This window comes from Syngnathoides biaculeatus, chromosome 11 (assembly GCF_019802595.1).
Source record: "Syngnathoides biaculeatus isolate LvHL_M chromosome 11, ASM1980259v1, whole genome shotgun sequence".
NCBI lineage: Eukaryota > Metazoa > Chordata > Actinopteri > Syngnathiformes > Syngnathidae > Syngnathoides > Syngnathoides biaculeatus.
In genome coordinates, this window is record NC_084650.1 from 2,165,246 (window position 1) to 2,187,719 (window position 22,474).

The window sequence follows — 22,474 nt, forward strand, 5'->3', positions numbered from 1 at the left end:
TCATAAAATATCACTTAAATTGATTCCATATGATGACAAGTTCAAGCTTTACAATAATTGCGCGTTTGTTCTCTGTAGGTTGGGTTGTGATGACCTCCCTTTCTTGGATTTGCTCACCAACAAAATGCTTTTATTGTTTTCCACTTTGGGTGTGAACGTTGGAGCAGCTACTGGAAACATGTTTGACAGTGTAGAAATCCATTAACAATTCACCCAGTCAACCAGGTTGCTGGGGTTAACAAGTGATTGCTTTGTTTTTGCAACGTATCCGATAGACACAGCGATACAAATAGAAAACTTTTTGCAATTGATACACTGCTTTATGTGCTTAGTTTTGGACCTATATTCCAATAGAAACTTTTTCCAAATCACAATGAGCTGTATTCTTAATCCGAGACTATTAACACATATGTCAGCCTTTTGAAGTAAAAGTGTTGAATCAGAAGTACCCTCATTATTCCATCTGCCCACCTTTTTCATGTAAAAACCAAACCTATCACATGCTGTAAGTCCCATTTAATCTGCACAATTGAGACATGCAAAGGCGAGGGGAGAAACAAACCTGTGAAAGAAGAGCAAGATAGACAGCATTGTCTGGTCTATGTTGCTGTTGCAGATTCCCTCATTGAACAGGAAGCAGGGGTCCCTCACTACTGACTCCAGGGAGTCCTGCCGCATGATGTTATTCAGCTTGTCCGTGTTGAGGTTTTGGTATATCAGCTGGTTGCGGAGCTGACGGAAGTGACTGACACTGGGACTGGTGGGGCTCACCGGCGTCGTGGTAAGGCCCTGAGGCACAGAGTCGTCACAACCGTTGGCCAGGTCCAGGCAGCAGCTACAGCAGTCCAGGCCGATGGGTGAACGACACTCATCGTCCGACATCTTGGAAGACAGGTGGATGAGGAGCTGCCAGTAAAGGAGCCCCAGATAATGTTATGAAAATTAAATGCAAAGTCACGAAGAAAGTCAGTATCGTGCTTGAATTCTTCATTTCTAACAGAGATCCAGAAAAGGAAATAACCTGCCTTACCGTCACGTCTGCGGTCCAGAACCCAAAAAAGGAACTACGACAGGTTAAATTCTTCCCTGAGAAGTGCAGTCCCACTGGGCCACTTTGGCTGTTCCTATCCTCGTATCACCCCTCCTGTGGCTCGGCTGTGTTTAGCCTTTTGTCTCGGGCCAACACCGCTGCAGCACCCTTCCTACTGTTGCTGGAGAAAGAGTAAACACCCCCCCCCCCCCCCTCCTTGCTTAACACAAAAACATGCTCACTCACACATACAGCAGGAGTACACTTGAAAGCAACAACCAGAAGCTGCTTGCTGCTTATCACTTTTTTTTCCTTGCACTTTTTTTTATTGAGTTGTGCTTGAGGACACAGAGGGCAGGAGCAAAGGCAGGCATGGTGACGAAGAGGGCGGGGAAACCACTGTGATTGGTAAAAAGGCTACTGGTAACATGCACCAGGGACCTCCTCTCTTAGATTTTAGCCAAGCTCTGCAAACATTAGGGGGAAGAGAGACAGCAAGGGAGGGAACCTTTTACAGCATGCTGGAAACGTGCTGCTAAACCCTGCCATGCTGACAGCATAAATAAGGAGTGGCTTCAAGGAATACACCCAAAGCCATGCAAACAGGAATTCATTGCTGAGTCGTGAAAATAAACAAAAACAAAGAAAGGACATGCTGTAAGCGCTTCAAATTCAAAGTGTTTGTAGTAATCTCCCTTCATTGCTGGAGCTCTAAAAAAAAAAAAAGTTTGAAAAACCTTTCCACGACTTGGTGCTTGTTTTATGAATGAAATGCAAAAAAGAGGACACATTGTACTTCACACGAGTGTGCGCGTACACACATTGACAGTCTTGTAATTACGATGTAGTGACTACGCATGTGACATCAACTGTGGAAAAACATTTTTGTTCTAGGTGACAATTAGAGCAGTTTGTATTTGGAATATGCTGTTTCAATAGAAAAAGAGTGGGTGAAACTAAACTATTTCCTTAAAGTACAAGGTGTAGATATGTCACTAAATATTCATAGATGAATAAAATGAACCCCAGTTTGTCACAATAAGATAAGGATTAAGCATTTTATGTCACTTTTTGAACAAAAATTGCTCAAATGTTCTCCCTAGACACAATTATAAATTATGAGGAAACTTGAAAATGTCCATATTGTTTCTTTTTATTTGAGATATCGTAATATGAAGCGCTATCAATTCTCCATTAAATAAAGACAATAAAAAGCCACTTAAGACATATACATTGGAAGGAAATTGAATGTTATTGGTTTAAATAAGAATATCGTGAATCCTCATCTATTTGTTTACTAACCCTTACCCTATCATTTTGCTAGAAAAATAGAAATGTTTGATACCACATTTTTCAGATCAATGGCAGATTTTGAGCCCTGCATAAGGGCCAAGAGCCCCCATGAGGTCTCCCTGGCCTTAACATGGGCTAATTCTAATACTCCGAAGGAGGCTAACACCAGTGAGGAATTATGCACAATGCAGTTGCCTATTGAGCAGTGCAGGAGCTTTATAACGAAAGCAAATTTAGCTTCTTCAGTGGGGTGAATTCAAGACTACAAGTTTAAAACTAACGAGCTGTTGAATAAAACTGGCCACATGAACCTAAATCCACAGAGAATGGTTCATGAGGGTAATGAAGGGACTGTGGTTGTTTTTCTAACCCTGGCAAATGTTCTCGTCATATCACATGTAAATAGTGAGTGTTTTTTTATCATAAACTATACCTCTATCTTATCTGGCCTCCAATCTGTTTATGTACAAATTGGTCAATTTTCTTTATCGCTTGTCAAACTGTTCTACATTGGGGAAGAGAGAGTCATGCTCTTGCAGACGAATATTTCAAAGGCCTTGTAAATAGCGCACAAAATCATTATACAGCAGACCCGTCTGCAGATGGTTGCTCATGGAAGAGCATAACAACCAGATAATTGGCAATTTTATGAGTTTCTTCAAGCCATGCTGCAGTGACAACGTCTCACAATGGAGAGTTGGGTAGCAGTGGGATCAATTAAGCAGAGAAAATGACGAGAATATTGCTTCATTGAGTGTGTGATGATGTCCTCTGGCTGTGCATGAGATGGACAGATTCGAGCGGACACTTCCCTCTTGTGGTAAATCGGCAAAGTTGCAACCACTTCAGCAATTTCTCAAACGGCTACTCAAAGCTTTCAGTTAAGGAGCAATAAATAACCAGATTGTTGATAGTCCATCGCATACATCCATCGATTTTCTTAGCCACTTATCCTCACAAGGGTCGTGGGAGTGTTGGAGCCTATCCCAGCTGTCAAAGGGCAGGAGGCGGGGTACACCCTGAACTGGTTGCCACCCAATCGCAGGGCACATAGAGACAAACAGCCACACTCACAGTCACACCTTGTGGCAATTCAGTGTCCAATTAACGTTGCATGTGTTTGGGATGTGGTAGGAAACCAGAGTGCCTGGAGGAAACACAACCAGGCACGGGAGTACACGAAAACACCACACAGGCGGGTCCAGGATTGAACCCGGGACCTCAGAACTGTGAGGCCAACGCTTTCCAGCTGATCTACCGTTCCACCTAGTCGATCACATGATAACTATAAATTCTATTCTATTTATTAGAATTACGTGAAAGGTGTGCTTAGAAGCTACCATTTATTCTTGAAGCATGCTGCATAAAATAAAAGACCCTTCTCCAAAATATGTGACTGAGATATTTTGTCAAAGAGCATTTATTTTCCTTTTGTAAGCAGCATGCTCAAAAGCAGGACGTATCAAACTGTCAAATGAGACCCAATTCAGACCGGTTTAACGTAGTTGAATTAATCTAACATTTTTTTGAGTGAAGAAGGATACACAATCACAGTGATGTGTTTTGATCTGATGACAGGGACAAAATGTTCAAAATTTCTCATAGTTTTGCAACGCAGTACCACTAATTAAAAAAACAATTGTAAACATGAAACAATTGTGCAGATGTACCTAATGTTGGGACTTGGTGTGTATTCCTTTTGAGAGTGCTGAATCTTCTTCCTTCCAGATTACAGGAAATGTGTTAGTGGCGATTCTCCAATTGAGACGGTCTTGGCTCTCTGTTAATATATTTTGGCTGGAAATGTCTTTACAATTGAATTTTGGACTGATCCCAGCACTTTCTATCAATGATTCATTTGATGAACATTAATCTGGTCCACCAGTTGCTAAAAGTAGGTTGAGGAAACTAATGTAGCAGGAGCTAAAAAAAAATAATAAAAAAAATCATGGGATTAGTTAAAGCTGGTTGGTGCGGTATGTCCTCATGCAATTCACATACTGTACAATGATAAGTGGCATGTGGGGCACGTTTCAAGAGTGACTTTCTGAACACTAAACAGGGAACATTTGCATTGCATGCTCTGACCTCATCTTATCTTGAGATTTATGGTTTAGTGTGTGTGCTCACAGCAGTCAGATGTTTGCAGCTTAGTCTAATCTTTCCAAAACTACTGGAACACTACATCAATAAAATGTTATCTGATGCCCTCAATGTCTGACAAAGTTTACTTACATAAAGCACGTACCATGTAATGAAGTCAATGTCATTGTAAGGTGCTTCTGGTGTCCTCATCAAAATCATTCAGGCATCGTGAAAATCTCACAGAAAAATGAAAGTTTTTTGAGGTCCTATTCCAGATTTTTTTAATTCCATCCATCCATTTTCTGAGCCGCTTATCCTCACAAGGATTGCAGGGGTGCTGGAGCCATTCCCAGCTATCATTGACAACCTTCAACTGGTTGTCAGCCAATTGCAGAATTTCCCACTTGTTGAAACACAAATCCCTGTTGTTTGAATCCACTTACTGCACCTCCCACAATTCTAGTTGAAGCTTAAGTACTTTAGACACAACTTGCAAACATATTTCCATCAACTAAATCACATTTTGCACTTTGATTCTCTTGTGTGGAACAATGGTAAAGCAAAGCAAAGCAAATTTATTCATTGTATATAGCGCATTTCATACGCTCAAGGTGTTTTACATTTAAAAAAGGAAAAAAAAGGAAAACTGCTTGTAAACAAAAAAGCAAACAAAAACGTTTTTGAAAAAGTACGGTACAAGTAAAACAGCATATAGTGTGAAAAATATTCTTTAAAAGTCAAGGTGCTCTGAAAAGCATTAAAAGATGAGATTAGATTAAAAACAAAACATTTTTAATCTAATCTATTCTAATCAATATGATCTATTTTAAAGCTGACTGGAAGCCATTGCAAGGACTTTAGAATTGGAGTTCTCTGGTCTGACCTATTTGTTCTGGTCAGAAACAGAGCTGCAGCATTTTGAATGAGCTGACACTGCTTTATGCTCTTTTTGGGGAGTCCAGTCAAAAGACTATTACAGTCGTCAAGTCTACTGAAGATAAAAGCATGAATGAACTTCTCCTGGTCTGCTTGGCACATAGAAGCCTTTACTCTGGATATGTTCTTCAGGTGGTAGAAGGCAGTTTTAGTATTTGATGTGACATGACTATTGAAAGTCAGGTTGGAATCTGTCAGTACACTAAGGTTTTGGACTTGGTCTTTAGTTTTTAAAGAGTGACTGCTGGTATTTACGAACAGTAAACCTATTTTTCTTTATTACCAAAAATTTATCTCAGTTTTACTGATGTTTGGTTGAAGGATTTTTATTAGCTCCTCCAGTTATTTATGTTTTAAACAAAACGCCTCAGTTGAACAGTAAACTGAGAAGTGAAACATAATTCATGCATAGATTACTCAACATCAACCAGCAACTTAAAACTGTCGCAAAAACTTATGACTAATGATGTGCAGAAACAAATATTAGCCAGTTCAGTGAGCATGGGTGTCACTTCAAACATAGAGGCCGTCAGTGTCAGAGGCAGAGATAGAGTAAGAGGTGGTCGAAGGGCGAAAAGGAGAGAAAAGCAGTATAAGACGAAGAACAATTCTGTACTGTATTTAAAAAATATGGGCAACTTTAGGATTTAACTTTTGCATTTCCTCAATTGCTAAAACAGAAAACCCCGTTGTTTCAACCAAATTGTCAGTGCCCTGATGCCACTTATGGAATTGATCACTCTTTAGGTAGAACTATAAACTTGTTAGACATAACATATCTTCACCTGCCAAAACACAAAGACAAAGAACAATTACATTTTGTAAATCCACATGGAATACGGGGAACTTTCTCGGGCCATGTGCTTTTCTGTAGTTTGAAATTCAGAATACATCAAGTGCAGCCCAATTTTAGCAGATTGTCCACGAAAGGAAAAACATTCAGTCTCTCTTGCTCTCTCTCTCTCTCTCGCTCTTCCAAGTAATCAGGACCACCTCTGCCACATACCTGTTATCAATCAGCATTCCTGATTTAATTCCACCGCCAGAGTATTAACATTTATTGGTTGTACACCAGCTTTCTCCTCACACTGAACTACGCAACTCCCCTGCAATCGCACTTTGTGTTTGTAATGTCTGATTCCAAACGCAAATTAGCTTATCTAGACGAAAATATAAGTCTTTATGAATTAGAGTGCGCGAACTTTGACCTAGTTTCTTGTGTCTGAAAATGACTAATTTTGGGGGCGGAGCCTCGTACATCACTACAGGTGGACCTGCTATTGTGTGACTGGTACTGTCTGGCATCAGCTTACAACGTGAAATTATATTTATGGTGAAGCAAGATATCACCAGCTATTGCTCTCAAATTAACGTGGCGACATTTTAAACAGATTTTGTTCATTAAATTCCTTATTTGTGAAATTGTACCAGCCTAGACTGAGGACTACATTATCATGTTCTGTTTGTTTTACTGCAATAATAAACAAACCTTGTACATGCAAATTAGTGACGGACATCATACAGCAGATAGTATCTTATACAAGCACACGCAGATCTATCGCGCTGTACAATGAACGGGCACTGAAGTATGTCTTATGCCCATATTTAGTCATGACTCCATAATTTCCTCATGTCCTCAGTGGAGCTTTGTTCTGTAGCCAGATGTGTCCTTGATCGCTTCTCTGCACGTAAACTAACCTTGATGAACTGCATACTGGACACTTTGTAATAATCCATTGCCAGCTAGAACCAATTGAGACAGAAACCCTTTGTCCAAGTGGAAAGCCCCGATCACACACCACAGGTTTGATACCACTACACTTTGATACTAGTCCGCCCTTCTGAAAAGATAAAGGATGTGTACTTTCTCTGTATCTTCACACTTCTGATCTGCTCTCTACAGCCATTGTCTGTAACTCATAAGTGCCCGGAATATTCTGTGAGTAAATTCTTCAAAGAAAACGTTCATCATCTACAGCCTTTATTTGGATAACCAACATTCTCACTACCCGAAATTAAACGAACACGCGGAGGAAAAAGTGTCCTCCAACAACTGATGACACCGACGTGATTTCGGACTTAGGTGTTGGTTGACAGACAGAACATCGGCCGGCGAACAATTGAGAAGGTAAGAGCACATTTATCCTCCAAAAATGATCGACTGTCTGTTAACTGGGGTTGAGGTCCATGGCACGTTTGAATTTGTTACATTGTGAAATTATAATTTTTGGCTGGATGAACAGTAGGGGAAATTGAACATTAATAAGTCCTGGGTTTGAGGCCCTGGTGGGTAATTGTCGCGTGCCACCTAAATGGTTGAAAAGCCATAGAGTGTCTGGGCGTACCACTCTAAAAATTGTTTAAAAGTGCCCTGTGTTCGGAAGTTGTGCCGAAACAAAAAGGTTTTAAATACCGGGTTGGCAGAACACACCGATAAGGTTGAGGCCAGCCCGAAATTTTCTGGACCACGAGGTTTTCTAGTTCTTTTCGGAGAATCCTAGAGACTAGAATTCCTCATTCAAAATCAAAGGACAAAGAGCGATAAGTCCTGGGTTCGAGGGGCAGAGGGGGGTTCGATTTAAAACATAATGCAGAGACAGTTTGACAGTTTGCAGGGAAAGTGAATGGTTCGATTTGCGGCAATTGCCAAAGCATTCTGAACAATTGTTGCTAAATATACAAATGAGAAATGCATCTGATTTGTGTGTTGGAAGGTTGCCTGAAAAAGAACGAGATAGTGAGAAAGAACAGTTGAAAGATTGGAGGAAATGTTGTGAGAATGGTTCCCTCCATTGTCTTTGACTGCGTGTTTGGTGACATTAATAAAAGAAACGGAATAAGCTTGCATTAAAAGAGTGGCGGCTTTAAACTTGGAAGTGTAAAAAAAAATAATTAACAGGTTATCTTCAAATGGTAGAAACGTGAGAGAGAATATTAACAAAGTTGTGGAAATGAAAGTGAAAGCGAGAATGATGGCAATGGGATGTGCGTTAAAGTTGTCGTGTTTGGCTGTCAAGGAAGTTACCGTCAACACCCAAATTGCCCTCCGTGGCGCCTAAACTTTGGCTGCTGGAGTAACCGCCGCTATTAGAGAATTAGAAGGCAGATTGGAAAAAGTGGCCAACTTGAGACCATTCACACTTTTGACTCAGCTATGACTGTACAAGACAGAATTAAATAGACACCAGGAGGTTCCATAAAATATCAGAAATCAATTTAAGAGAACCGCTACTAAACATGAAGACAGCACGAACGCTGAAGCGGAAAAGCAAGACCGTGCCCTTCGCGCTAAACAACAAGCAGCCCGACTGAAAGAAGTAACAGGGAGTTGCTGTCTATGCTGCGGAACACGCAGCTAGAGGCTCTTCAAATGGGGAAGCAGAAAACAGGTTGTATGTTGCTCAGTTACAATCAACTAGCAGAATTAAAGTCTCATGTCCAGAATCTTTCAGGTGTCCACCCTGACTCCATTTTGGATCGAACCTAAGGTCATGAAGACCCAGAGGAATCTTTCAAAGGTCCAGCTTTTCCTCCTCATCACCGTGTGACTCGTTCCCAAATCTTGCAGGCACCCATGTTAGCCAAAGTTGACTGAGCTACTAGCAACTCTATGTTTTACAAATCTTTCTCTCCCACTGATGTGAGTGTGTTGGTGCAGAAACTTCCATCCATGCAATCTGGTGGTGCCCATTGGCTTCAAGCAGTGGAGAGAACGGTTACGGGACTAATGTTAACCGCAGGTGACTTTTGTTTTCTCCTTATAAAACCTTTTCCGCTTTCACAGTTGAATACTCTGATGCAAAATTCTGGTTTTCTGGATCATCAGGCTCTTACACGAGAAAATTATTTGACCTTGTCTACAGCGTTAGATACAATATTCCTGCTCCCTGAGTGTGTCATTCCAGATATGGTTGCTCCCAAAGCAGATGAGGAGGCCGCAACTTTTCTTGACCAAGCCCTCACTGATCACACTGAAAACTGAACATCCCCCTACAGGCTGCGCTTTGCATTCACAAGTGTCCGAGCAGCCATTCCGAAGGGCGTTCCCAAGTCTGTGGTGCAAGCCATGGAGGCCAATTCGGTCCTTCCTGGTGCTGAGGTTGACCGGTGGTAAACATCATTTGAGGAGACATGCTATAGAAAAAGAGTTTAAGGTTGACAAAAGTCTGAAAAATCAGGAAGAAGCCGCTCTTGCTCTGATCTCATCTCCCTCTGTCGGTTCTGAGTGCATGACGTATCAAGCAGGTTCATTCATGGGTCGAGGTGCGCCCCTGGTGGCTGTAACATGTGCTTCAATTGTGGACAGCCTGGTCATTCCGGCCACAAGTGCAGACAGCGACCTCAAGCGTCTGAACGGAGCATGTGGCTAAGATCAAGGAGGTTACACCCAACCCCAAGAGAGTCAAACCAACAGTCACAGACTCTTTTGGCTTCTTTTGTGTTTGCATCTAACTGTCCAGTCAATCTTTTGGGCAGAGATCTCTTATCGCCACGTACCCTCTCATCAAATGCAGCCTTGATGGACTCATCCTGGAATTTCCAGATGGTAACACCTACTGCTGCTCTGCCTCCGGTGCCACCTCCCAGTTCCCGCTTGTTGAACAACGCCCTGTGGCATGCGCCACTGCTGACATCTACTGGGAATGAATGGATATTGACTCCTGTGGTTGGCTCAAAGCTGAACAATTTTGGACTCTCTGGTCACCTTGGGTTCGCAACCTCAGATTTTATGATATGGTAACTGATTGTATGCATTGTTCTCTGTATTATAACAGATCAGGGGATGAGATGTATAGTGAGGCATTTCAGGAAATTGAAAACAACATATGGGAATTAAACATGGGTGATTTGTTTGCAGCCAAACGAGTTGTCACTTTTTCAGTGTTCCTGACTCCTGAACAACTCAAATAGTACACGATGGCGGATCCCCCGGATCCTCCTATGCCTCCTTGTGACCCACATGTCTCCTTGATGGTCTCGCCTCAGCACACAGCGAAGGATCTCGGTCCATTTGTCCTGGCATGCACACAGGCCACTGATTGGCAAAATTAATTTCACTAAGAGGTTGGGATGATTGGCATTTCGGAAACAATTGACGGAGTGTTGTGTGAAATTCCTGGCTCTGATTTTAACACCCCCATCTTGCCTGTTGAAGAAAAACACTGGAAAGTTTCGCATGATCCATGACCTGCGAGCAATTAATGCCGCACTCGGCATTGTCCCAAATTACATCAGCCCACACTCATTTCACTTGCATTGACTTGGCTAATGCTTTCTTTTGCTTCACCCTTCAATGAAACAAATTTTTGCTTTCACTTGGAATGGTGTTTGCTACTCCTACTCCTCACCTGCCTCAAGGCTTTGTTCTTTCACCGGTACTCTTCAATGACTGTCTTTGTCAGTTCCTGTCTCCGTTTGAATTGATTCACGGGGTTGTCCTGGTGCAGTATGTGGATGACCTCTTGCCGGCGGCTCCATCTGAAACTTCTTGTCTCGAAGCCACTAGGTCTATGCTTTCTCATTTGGCCTCTGTTGGACTGAAGTGTTCCAAGTCCAAAATCCAGATTGCAACTACTCCAGGCATCATGTTCCAAACTTTGCTGAACTCACTCACCCACTCAGATGGATGGTCAATGAACAAGGTATGTGCAATCTTTCTAACAGTCTTTGTTGGACCGGAAGCAGACACTTCCTTCATCTCTTTGAAACAACACCTTTCCAGTGCCGCAGCTCTTGCGATTCCTAATTACAGTCGCATGTTCTATCTTGATGTGTCTGAAAAGATCAGCAGTGTTTCTGCTGCTCTATATCAGAAAGGGGAGGGAGGAAGTCGACACGTTTGTCTATATGCATCAACTCCATTGGAAAAATACGAGCGAAGACACTCAATTTGCGCTTCTTTCACATCTGCTCTAGCCAGAGTGATTCAGAAGACTTCTCACATTGTTCTTCATCATCCGCTGACTGTGCGAATATCACACAGTACCGTCCAGTACGTCATGAGTCCATCTTTCACCATGACCGGAGGAAGACAGAGGAAAATTGAAGCAATTTTAACACAACCACATATTCTCTTTACTCATGAAGGGGTAAACATGGCTGAAGGTCTGCTCGGAGGAGAACCGCATTGTTGTGTACAAAAAACGACGGGAGGAAACTCACTCCACACTGGACTCTATGAGACACCTCTTGACAACCCGGACTTGATTCTTTTCACAGACGGATATTGCTTCAAAGGCAACGATGGCCTAGAATCTGGATTTGCAGTAACCCAACCCACAGAAACAGGTTCTGAAGAAGAGCAAGCAAAAAGAATTCCAGTCTCCCAGTCAGCACAAAGAGCAGAAATTTTTGCGGTAACAGCAGCTCTCAAGTTGGCAAAAAAATCAGTCAATTAACATTTACACAGATTCGGCGTATGCACACATGACAGTTCATGTTTCATTAAAAGAATGGCAGCGAAACGATTTCCAAACTCCAACCGCTACACCCATTAAACATCAGGATGACATTCTCAAATTGCGAGATGCTTTAATGCTCCCGACCGCAGTTGCAGTCCTTAAATGGAAAGGTCACTCTCGAACTAATGTTTTTGTATCAGCAGGAAATGAATCAGCAGATCAAGCAGCAAAAAAGGTTGAGGGGTACCGACCAACACTACAGCTTACTGTAAGTGAGTCTGAATGTGACAATCAACAGGAGGTGACAGTAGAAACAGTTAAGATGTGGCAGGAAAAAGCAAGTCCAGAAGAAAAGTGTGTGGAAGTCGAAAGGGGGTGTCAAAGATGAGGATGGCATATGGCGAAAAGAGGGTAAGTGGATTCCATCTCGGACACAATTGAAAAATCTGATTTTTGAAGCCCATGGAACATGTAGGTGTGGATCAAATATTGAGACGACACCACACCTATTGAAATCCTTTCATGAGACAATTTTTTTAATAGGTGAACTGCAGGACTACAGCGTTTGCGGTAGGTATAACAGTATGCTTACAACGAAATCACCACAGGGAGTCCAGGATCCGGACGTGGACGCCCCTGATCAGGTGAGTTCAATCGGATTTCACTGACATGATTAAAACAGTGTCAGGTTACTAAACGTAAATAGTCTGAACCTTGGATTACAGGTCCCTTTCAGGTCACGGAGCAGACGATCACAGCAGTACGTCCTCCAGGAAAGGGGGGCACGTGGTTCTACATCTCGTCAACACGACCTGCCAGATCCACCTCGGGTTCAGCGATCCCTCCACCTGACGACAACCGGAAAACCACGTTTCTCCAGTGCCGGCTGGCACCCGTTGATGACATCATTCCACAAGGAAGCTGACTGTGCCCCAGCTCGACTCATCCCAGAGGAAAAGGTCCTATGCCCGATGCCCCACCCACTCCGGACGAGGATTCCGGTGGCACCTTTCTTTAATTTTGTTCATTTCAAGTGTGAAAGGCAGATTGAAGTATGTCTTATGCCCATATTTAGTCATGACTCCATAATTTCCTCATGTCCTCAGTGGAGCTTTGTTCTGCAGCCAGATGTGTCCTTGATCGCTTCTCTGCACGTAAGCTAACCTTGTTGAACTGCATACCGGACACTTTGTAATCATCCATTGCCAGCTACAACCAGTTGAGACAGAAACCCTTTGTCTAAGTGGAAACCCCGATCATACGCCACAGATTTGATACCGTTCTTAGTCCGCCTTTCTGACAAGATAAAGTATGTGTACTTTCTCTGTATCTTCGCACTTCTGGTCTGCTCTCTTCAGTCATTGTCTGTAACTCATAAGTGCCCGGAATATTCTGTAAGTAAAAAACTTTGAAGAAACTGTTCATCATCTCCAGCCTTTATTTGGATAACCAACATTCTCACTACCCAAAATTAAACGAACACACGGAGGAAAAAAGCGTCCTCCAACATCGCGTACCTATTAAATACATGGCATTTGCATCATTTTAAAACAAAACCGAAAATTTCGTATATACATTCACGATATCGAAGCCTTTACTATTTATAAGATTATGCCAAACTAAACTCAAGAAGAACTTCACAAATGCTTACCAGTCTTTGTTTCCAACACGAGGGATATCCTGCTCCATGCATCTGACTTCCTGACTTGCTCAACACTTTCTTTATGGCCAGTCATTTTGTCTGCATTCAAACGTGTGTGGTGTTCAACTGCCTCAAATTGATAACCTTTAACGCCTTTATAAAGCTCGTATTCTTCACTGTATTCATGGGACCCTTCAGTTCATCGCTCGAAATATCGGAAAATTAATCGTCGTCCTTGCAATGTATTCCAATGCTCGCCATTGTTGACATGACGTCTATGACGTCACGTTCCTCCTCGGCTGTTTCCGCTTTGTTTTCAGCTTTTTTGGGGGAATCCAGTAATGTGCAATAATTTTTTGCCAATGATCGAAAAATAAAAACTTTTCCTTCATAACAGAATTTAGAGTCGAATTCTGAAAAAAAAATGTATAATATTAGCAAAAAGGTGCACTGATGACATTCCATACACTTTAACTCTGCAATCCTCTTTGTCCTCAATGCTTCTTCTGTGCCAGCCACGTTGCAAAGCTTTTCTATCTGATATCCTCCAGGATAATCCTGACCGATGATGTACTTAACGAGTTTGTTTTTATTTGATCTAGAAGACATCGTCATTTTCTCCCACTCTCCCCAAGAACATTGCAATCATGTTCGCCAAGTCTTCCAGCATCAATTACGTTTACAAGACCTGACAAAGATCCAAGCAGTCATCAATTAACCCCTTTCCTCTACCTGCAAAGAACTGCCAATTTCTCCCATCACTTCATCTGCATTAACAGCAAAGTAGTTATTCAGAATCAAAATTGACTTTTTTGCCCAAATGTGTAACAACACACAAGGAATTTGTCTCATTAGTTGGTACTGCCCTGGTACAACATTCAGAACAAAGAAAAAACAAACTAAAAAAGAATGAAGAACAAGTGACATTTAGATAATGGACAGACAGCTGGGATTGGCTCCAGCACTCCAAACAACCTCTTGTGAGGATAAGCGGCCAAGAAAATGGATGGATGGATAGGTGCCAGCCAATTGCAAGGCACTTACTGTATAAGGAAACAATAATTCGCATCCACTGGGAATTTTGAGGGGCGCCACGGTGGATCAGCTGGTAAAGCGTTGGCCTCACAGTTCTGTGGTCCCAGGTTCAATCCCAGAACCGCCTGTGTGGAGTCTGCATGTTCTCCCCGTGCCTGCGTGGGTTTCCTCTGAGCACCCCGGTTTCCTCTACATTCCAAAAACATGCAACATGGACACTCTAAATTGCCCCTAGGTGTGATTGTTAGTGCAGCTGTTTGTCTCTATGTGTCCTGCGATTGTCTGGCAACCACTTCAGGGTGTACCCCGCCTCCTGCCCATTGACAGCTGGGATAGGCTCCAGCACTCCCTGCGACTCTCATGAGGATAAGCGGTGGAAAAAAATGGATGGATGGCAAATTTGAGTTTTCAATTAAACCACCAGGCATGTTTTTAGAACGTTGGAGGAAACCGGACTACTCAGAGAAAACCCATGCAGGTACGGGGAAAAACACAAACAAGGCCAAATTTGAGGTTGTTAAAACTGTGAGGGAGACGTGCTCACCAGTTGTCCAACCATGCCACTGTTACAAGAAATATAACACATTCAAAATAATTTAAAATGCCAAATTATATGGGAATTTTTTACAATGAAGAGACAGTCCGGAATAGTTCAATGTTACACGTTTTAACATTTACTGTAGACTAATGTGCTCGGTGACATGTTTTTAAGATCCTAAAGAAAAAAAAAAGTAAATGAAAATGCAATGGATTGCTGATGACTAGCTGATCATCACTGTGGCTCTGTAGTATGCATGTAATGACAGATACATGTAATTTTGTAAACTTTCATAAGAGACAACGTAAGGTCATCTGAAACCAGTGAATGTGACAGGTAAGACTGTTAACGACGTGGGCTTTCACCGACCATAGACGCTATCACTCCCTCAGTATTTTTTATTCCCTTTTGGCACATCCGTTTGACAAGCTCACAAAATCTGAAAGCTGAGAGGTGGCCCTGATTATTCAAGTTTTGAAACCTGATTTATTTTATTTATTCATTTTTGGCAGGGTTTTAACATTACTTTTCTTTGTAGCCTGTCGAATTAAAAATACCATTTTCTTAGTGCCACTTAAAAATTGCCTTTTACCAGAGTGTTTGTACGACCAGTACGTTGACGCTAGAGGGCAACAGAGAGTTGTCAAAAATTTCCTGGAAGTTCATCCTCCTCTTGAGGCCTTGAGCAGTCAGACAGCAACAAATTCATCCAAGCTTGGTGAGAAATGGTGTTTAATCCTTAAACTTGTCTTTGCGACCCACTCGTCTTTGGACAGTGGGCCATACAGCAGGTCAGGCCAGGCAGCTCTTCAAGTCTTTCATCACAGGGAACATATAGCCTTGGATTCAAATCGCAGACAATGGTTCTCTGTGAAGCAGATTCAGGCCATGGCTCAAGCCTTGGAACTAATTAATATTTTCACAAAACTCGACCGGTTTTCTCAACCCCAACTGTCAAGGTCAAATCTCGCAGGCTCTTTCAGTATCTCTTTCTTCTAATTCCCACTTTGTCTCATCTCCCACTCAGTCTCAATGTTCTTTATTGACTTTAACGTCACATCTGCCGCTATTTGGCCTCATTCCGCTTTCTACCAGCTTTACTTGACGTGTGTCTTGTTTCCCCTCAGCAGTACATTAAACATTGCAGACTTCTTTTCTGCGCTATCCTCCACAATGTATGCTTTAAGTCACTGTGAGAAACGGCTTGTCTGCCCCCCCACAGCTATGAAGTTGACTTTTCAACATTTAAATTTGCTCATTCCTCTCACTGTGCACTTTAAAGAACAAAAACTCATTATTTTCTTTTTCGTGCTACTCAAAAACTCAAACCTGTCGCTCTTGCTTTTTAGGAGGAATATGAAATACTGTAGGCTGTTTTGGGTTCTTGTTGCGATACGTTAGTTTCTTCATTCTCAAATTATTTTTGAGAATTGATTTATTTATTTGGAAAATAAAAAACAAACATAAATCCAATTGGTTCCTGAGACAAATGCCAGTGGGCAAGGCAGTGCATGGCGACTTCTCACAAAATGGACCTGAACACAAATAGTAATCAATAAGTTATTGATTTTCTTTAAAGCGGGCAAAAATAAATGAAATAGTGAAACAGCCTCCCTCCTCCCCATATAAAAGCGTGCCATAAAAGATCTGACACTGTTTGTCCAAGCTTATTTTTAAAGCGGTGAATCTCAACTGCAGCGATTAGCTGGCGAAACAGTTCAGTGTGTATGACAATCGACCTCTCGTCCAGTCAGGTGAGATTGGCTGTCAACACACCTGCAAAACTTGTGAGGGCAGCTAAGTTACTATAATACAGTATTTGTACTCAGATTTTTTGTCAATGCAATACAGAGGCCTAACAAGTTCCCAAATGGAAGATATTTGATAAATGATGGGAATTAATACTCACCTGTGCTCTCGTCACGAGTTCGCTCTGTAAATAAATGCAATGCAGCTCAGCCGCTATCTAGCGGGCATCATAACCCACAATAGGCTTTCGGCGGTATTCATTCATTCATTCAACCTCCATACCACTCATACGCACTAGGGTTGCAAGAGGTGCTGGAGCCAATCACAACTGACTCTGGGCAAGAGGGGGGTACATCGTGAACTGGTCACCAGCCAATCGCAGGGCACGTACAAACAACCGTTTGCGGTCACATTCGTACCTACAGGCCAGGCCCTCAGAACTGTGAGCCAGATGTGCTAACCAGTCGTCCACTGTGACTGCTTTTGGCGGTATGTGTAACTCATTTGGACCTTAACTGGCATAATGATGAATGACAGGTTAATGTGTCTCCCTCACAGTTTTGAGGATTGGGCTTTTGAATCCCCGCCCAACATTCGAGAATAAGGAGAATACAGGTCCCAGGGTAACAATATTTGAAAAGCACTGTTTTAGAGCACTCTACGTTAGCCTGCTATCATGCAGTTGTTGCAAATTTTAAACCTCTAGCCTCTCCAGTTTTATAACTAATAATCATTGTATTCATGAGTTGAATTGGGTCCTGTTACCTTGGAGAAGATTGAAAGAGAAATATCAGTTGAAATATCAGCAGGCTGAGAATTGTCCAACTGCATAAAAACTTTGCTTTAAAAACCCACCTATTTTGAGTTAATTACGTTACTTCCCGAAGCTCATCAGTTGAAAAACAAATCTGTCTATTTAAAGCTTTCCTGTTTTAGTGATGACCGGGGTGTGTAAAAATAGAGTGGAAAACCAACACAAGCAAATTAAATTTGTTATTCACGCCCTTGAAAGCTCCAATGTTTAGATTGTTTGGGAATTGATTGACAGCTGCTGCTAAATGCATGTTTTGTTATGTTTTTTCCTGCAGCTGCATTTGTGCAGCCAGTCTGGGAGGATGTGCGTCTCAGTGCAACATTTTGGGGGGGACAAGCAATGTCTGAAACAGGTCCTAAAAGGAAAATTTGTTTATCAGAGATGGGTTTCTTTTAATTGGAATTAAGAAGAATTTTGTTATCATTATTTCTTCATATTAACGGTGCATGCATGTCTGCAATTTTAATTTTAGATTAAAATTGGCCTGATAATAATTTGAAGTTTAAAGTTATTTATTTATTTTAGTTTATTCATTAATTTTAAATGGACAGAATCCTCTGGTGGACTGTTAAGGCCAGGAAGGCCTTTTCTGCTGGTCTTAATGCAATTAGAAACACAGATTTACCTCAATAACCAAAATTCCAATATTTTCCCCATAAAATTATTTTCATTCATTCCCAAAAGTCAATTGTCTTCATTTCATAGCATTTTTCTTGGCTGCACTGCTTCCAGTACATGTATGTGGATTTTAGAGGTTTTTTTGTCCAATAAGTTTTCACCATCCATGTGTTGTCATGTCAATCAGATCCCCTCAGGGCCTTCAGAATTAGTAGCGTAGGCCTATGTAAGAGCTTAAGAGCAATGTGGATGTTTCTTTAAGCAACCAGATTGTTTTTTTCCTCAGGATGCCACTAAACTGGCTCACAATAACATCAGCATTTTTCTGTCCTCTGATTGGTTGGTCAGAGCAAGTTGAAAAAATATGCCTCGAGTCATCCTCATAGATTAAATATTCAGCATCTCTGTCAAGTAATCTGCGTAAAATTGACATTTTTTGTTGTAGTCATTCTGTTATATAAATATTAATTCTGAATGAACTGCTCCAGATGATATTTATGGCCTAGTTGTGTGACTTTATATTGCATTGAGCGTTTTTATATTTGTAATGTGAGTAGTGGCATTAAGAGGTGAATTAAGTCAGGTAAGTCCCCACTGCAATGTCAGTTCTTCTAACTGATGTCACTGGAATATAGGACACTGTTCTTATTATGATCTTACTATGATACAGTACAGTTCTACACCACTGCACATGATGACCATAATCAATAGTAAACACATTGTAAGTTCAACATCAGAAGGAAATTTACTGAAACTCTTTGATCCCTTCACAACCTTAATGCTGGGTTGGTATTAAGGAATCTAAAAATGGCACAGAGAGTATAAAAATAGCTCAGGTGTGGATATTTTGGTGCCTATAAAAGTACCTCAGTGTTTTTTTTTTTCTTTGTTGTCTGTATACCAGTTTTCGGAAGAATACACTCAAACACTGTTATGTCTCACTGCATAACACTGTGTTTAAGTTATTTGCTTGTGGTGTGTGTCCAACAAACAAGGTGCTCCTCAGAAAGATGTTACCCTGTGGTTGTGGCGAGTGAGTCCTGCCATTGTGTTTCATTCTCAATGCCAGTTCATTCATTGAGAACAATTATGCATGTCATCTTACTTTTTGTTGCCGAATTGTCAAGGGTTAAGCCCGTCCATCAAAATATGGAAAGAAAATATCTTAATTTTAGCTGTATCTGGTGTTGTTGGAAAGCAAAATTTAGATAAGTACGCCATGCTTTTTAGTATGTTCAAACTGCGTGTATTCAAGTTGGATTAAATTTATGCCACCCACTCATCCTTCCTTCTTCAGTATGTCCATAGTTTTTGGTGGCTGGCTTGAAGAATTCTGGTCGTCAATCTCGGGAACTGCAGTCCTCTTCATCACGGAGCAACCAGTCAAGAGCTTGGGAAGCTCTTTGAATTGGACCTGAAAGACTGAACTCCAGAAGTCTTGTGAAGGATGTAGGGCTTGGCTTACCAAAATCGAGAAGTCCGGTCTTCTAGATTTAAAGCCTGGGTCTAACAAAACCCAAATTCTGCCCTTGTGGCCTCTATTCATTTACTCAGTCCTAATAACAACTGTGGAATCCCTCAAAATATAGATGAGCTGCTTTCTTTGGAGGTGCCTGGTCCTCCCTCACAGCCTCACCAACACTGTCCTGTTGGGGACAAGTAACACCCTACAGCCACCCTTCAGTAGATATTTGTCACCGGAGTTGAAGGGAGGACAGGAAAGAAATAAAAGACAAAGAAGGCGTAATGTCAGTCATGCCTAAGGGAAAACCCACTGTTTGGGCCCTTTGCAACAGGAAGGGCAGGTTTAGGCCTCTTCCCAAAGATTCCAATTACCTAGGTCTGGGGCAAGGAGAGACACCAGTTACTCAGGAACAAGGTCCAAGCAGGCCTGGAGGAAGAGCAAGTGAGCAGTGCAGTCGGACTCAGGCAGCAGCAACGATTGACAAGGTGGGAGAGCATCTTGCTGAGCAATCTTGACTGGTGAAACATCATGCAGACAGACTTCCATTGCATCCAGTTCCTTGTGCAGGCAGTCTGTGATGCCCTTGTTATCCCAGCAAACCTCCATGTTGGGGGGAAAAGTGAGACACCTTCCTGTCCCCTTTGCTCCTGAAGAGGCTCCTGAAAACATCTTAGGAGCTGCCAAATGGCCCTGGCTTGTCGTCACTACTGCTGGCACCGTGTCCAAGTAATCTAAGCTGTTGCTGAGACCAGAGCCTCAGCCATCAGCATGTGGAAACACCATCACGCTCCAAAGAAAGTAATCATCTTCGTTAAAGCTGGAGAGAACCAGCAGACATGTCCAGAGACAAAAACAATCTCCTCCGTAGAGCCCGTGACTGGCAGCTGCACGTTGACCTGGGAAAACAGCAGAGGTTTGGGGACTCAAATCCCTCACTGAACTTAAACCTGGGGACTCACACCCCTCGCTGTCAGTTGTTGGGATCTCAAACTCTTTACAGAACTTAAACCTGGGGAATCAACAAACCATTCACTGTCAGATCTTGGGGTCTTAAACCCATCATTGAACATAAATTCGGGGACTCTAACCTCTCGCTGTCAGGTCTTGGGGACTCGAACTGCTGACTGAAGTTTATAGTAAGGACTTGAACCTTACCAACGGAATGTGGGGAGAGCAAGATTGCCATTACCACTTAACACAAAGGCAAGAATGTTTTGAATACAATACACCATATGAAATGTTCTGATGTTCAAGAAAAAAAAAATCTTTACCATAATTCTTTGTTTGGAGGACAACAGGTCCGTTTAAATCCTGAGGTGATGGCCAACATCCAGATCCCTGGGAGCTCTCTCCTCCTTAATTTTTTGGCTTGAGGCAGGACTCGTGGTTTGGTCCTGGGACTTGTACAGGAGAAGCTACATCTTCTTTCTTACCAGGCATTATTATCACCTCTGAGGCTTCAATGCACTTGATCATGGTAGAATTTAGAGGCCTAGGAAGACAGGATCAAGGAAGCCAATGACAGGAAACTTGCTGGATGACTTTTCTATGAACCCATGGAATTTGGATCTAGAGGCTTTGCAGGATGTTATTTCTGCAAAGTCCTCATTGAATCCACTTGTTTTTTTTTCTTTTTTTCTTCATGGACCAATCAATCAGTGGTTTCAAGCTTGCAGCTGATGCGATTCATATCAAGGGATATAGGAAGAAGATTTATTTTCTGATTAGGCTCTATAATATGTTTTCATTTGAAATCTTTGAAGAGAGCGAAGTATTCAAGATTTTTTTTTTTTTGCATTGTCTGTATTTGAGTGGATCTTATTTTATTGTTTCATTTTTGGGACCATAATAATGGAAAGGATGAATACGGCATATATATTGTGATGAGGCCAAATGTAATGGGGAGTTGGAATTGGGGGATCAGGGTAGGTGGGGCACTCAAAGTGCCTTTGATCAAGATTGCCTGCAGTTCACATTAAGTTCTCTCTCTGTTATTTTGGTTGTCAAGCGATTAGTGTCGGCCCTTGCATAAGCCTGTGATATTCAAGAGAGTACATTTTGTCAGCATTACTTCTGCATACAATCTCAGCATTTCAGTCACGTGGGCCAGTCAGCCAATCAGTGTATTTCTTATGAGGTGGTTAGATGGTTATATGGGTTACACATCCAATCAGGTGTGTATGTACTCCAATAACGTAGAATAAAAACTGCACTGTGCACGCTGCATCCATCATTGGGTCTGCCATGGTCAACAGGCTCTGACTTCTGGTCAGGGCAAAAAGTATGGTAAAAAAAAAAAACACATTGTCATGGAAAATCAAGTGATGAATCGATAATAATTAGTTGTGAAGGTTAAGCTGAAACACACTTACCAGAGAAAAGTTATTTCTTTGCCACCGCCTGCACGGTTTTGACAGCCATCAGCAGAACAAAAAACCTAATCCTAACGTATTCCAATTAAATTCAATGTTATTCTGTTTCACAATGTACAGTTGTAATGATGTCAAAGGACGTCAACTTTCACATGAAATAGTACCTGAAGCAATGTTTTGCCCTGACCGGGAAATGACCACGTGAAAGGGGCCTGTGCGCACTCCAGTCAGTGATGCACTCTAATAAGGAAGCGGCTGGCGAAGCAATGTGTTGACGTACAGCTGATCCAAAATGAAATTTGAAGCATAAAGGCTCATTATTTTATCCATCAAGAAAGAAGCCTGAAAATATGGGGTGAATGAAAATAAGCAGTGCAGAAAATGGATGGATAGAACATACAATCTTGACTCATTGGTTCGATGCTGGTATTACAATTTTCTCAAGGATAATCAAAGTGGGCACGCTGAAAAATAGGCCTCCATAATACTGGCCAAG

General features: G+C 41.8%; 2 protein-coding genes and 1 long non-coding RNA gene across 7 annotated transcripts in view; 2 read left to right on the forward strand and 1 right to left on the reverse strand.

Annotated features, from left to right (window-relative positions):
* Positions 1–1,300, reverse strand: part of tsc22d3 (TSC22 domain family, member 3) — a 38,115-nt gene extending 36,815 nt beyond the window's left edge. The window contains exons 1-2 of the mRNA XM_061834806.1: positions 1,031–1,300; positions 563–906 (exon numbers count right to left, since the gene is read on the reverse strand). Of these exons, the coding sequence (XP_061690790.1) occupies positions 563–882 (320 nt within the window). The 5' untranslated portion in view covers positions 883–906; positions 1,031–1,300. The remainder of the gene's footprint in view (positions 1–562; positions 907–1,030) is intronic.
* A 5,708-nt stretch (positions 1,301–7,008) lies between these two features.
* On the forward strand, positions 7,009–12,608 carry LOC133508980 (uncharacterized). Of its 5 annotated transcripts, none has more exons than XR_009797203.1 (4): positions 7,009–7,148; positions 7,248–7,472; positions 11,949–12,389; positions 12,471–12,608. It is a non-coding gene; the product is annotated as an uncharacterized LOC133508980 (long non-coding RNA). The 5 variants fall into 5 exon arrangements; XR_009797206.1 differs by lacking the exon at positions 7,009–7,148 and adding an exon at positions 8,797–9,084 and having other exon boundaries at positions 7,155–8,733; XR_009797204.1 differs by lacking the exon at positions 7,009–7,148 and having other exon boundaries at positions 7,155–9,084.
* LOC133508979 (uncharacterized) lies at positions 9,091–12,372 on the forward strand. The gene is made up of 2 exons (XM_061835584.1): positions 9,091–12,156; positions 12,289–12,372. The coding sequence occupies exon 1, from the start codon at positions 10,666–10,668 to the stop codon at positions 11,740–11,742; it is 1,077 nt and encodes a 358-aa protein (XP_061691568.1). The 5' UTR covers positions 9,091–10,665; the 3' UTR covers positions 11,743–12,156; positions 12,289–12,372.
* Positions 12,609–22,474: the final 9,866 nt, after the last annotated feature.

Excerpts from the sequence above, each read along its gene's own strand:
- LOC133508979 (XM_061835584.1), top strand. The coding sequence starts at position 10,666 with ATGGTGTTTGCTACTCCTACTCCTCACCTGCCTCAAGGCTTTGTTCTT.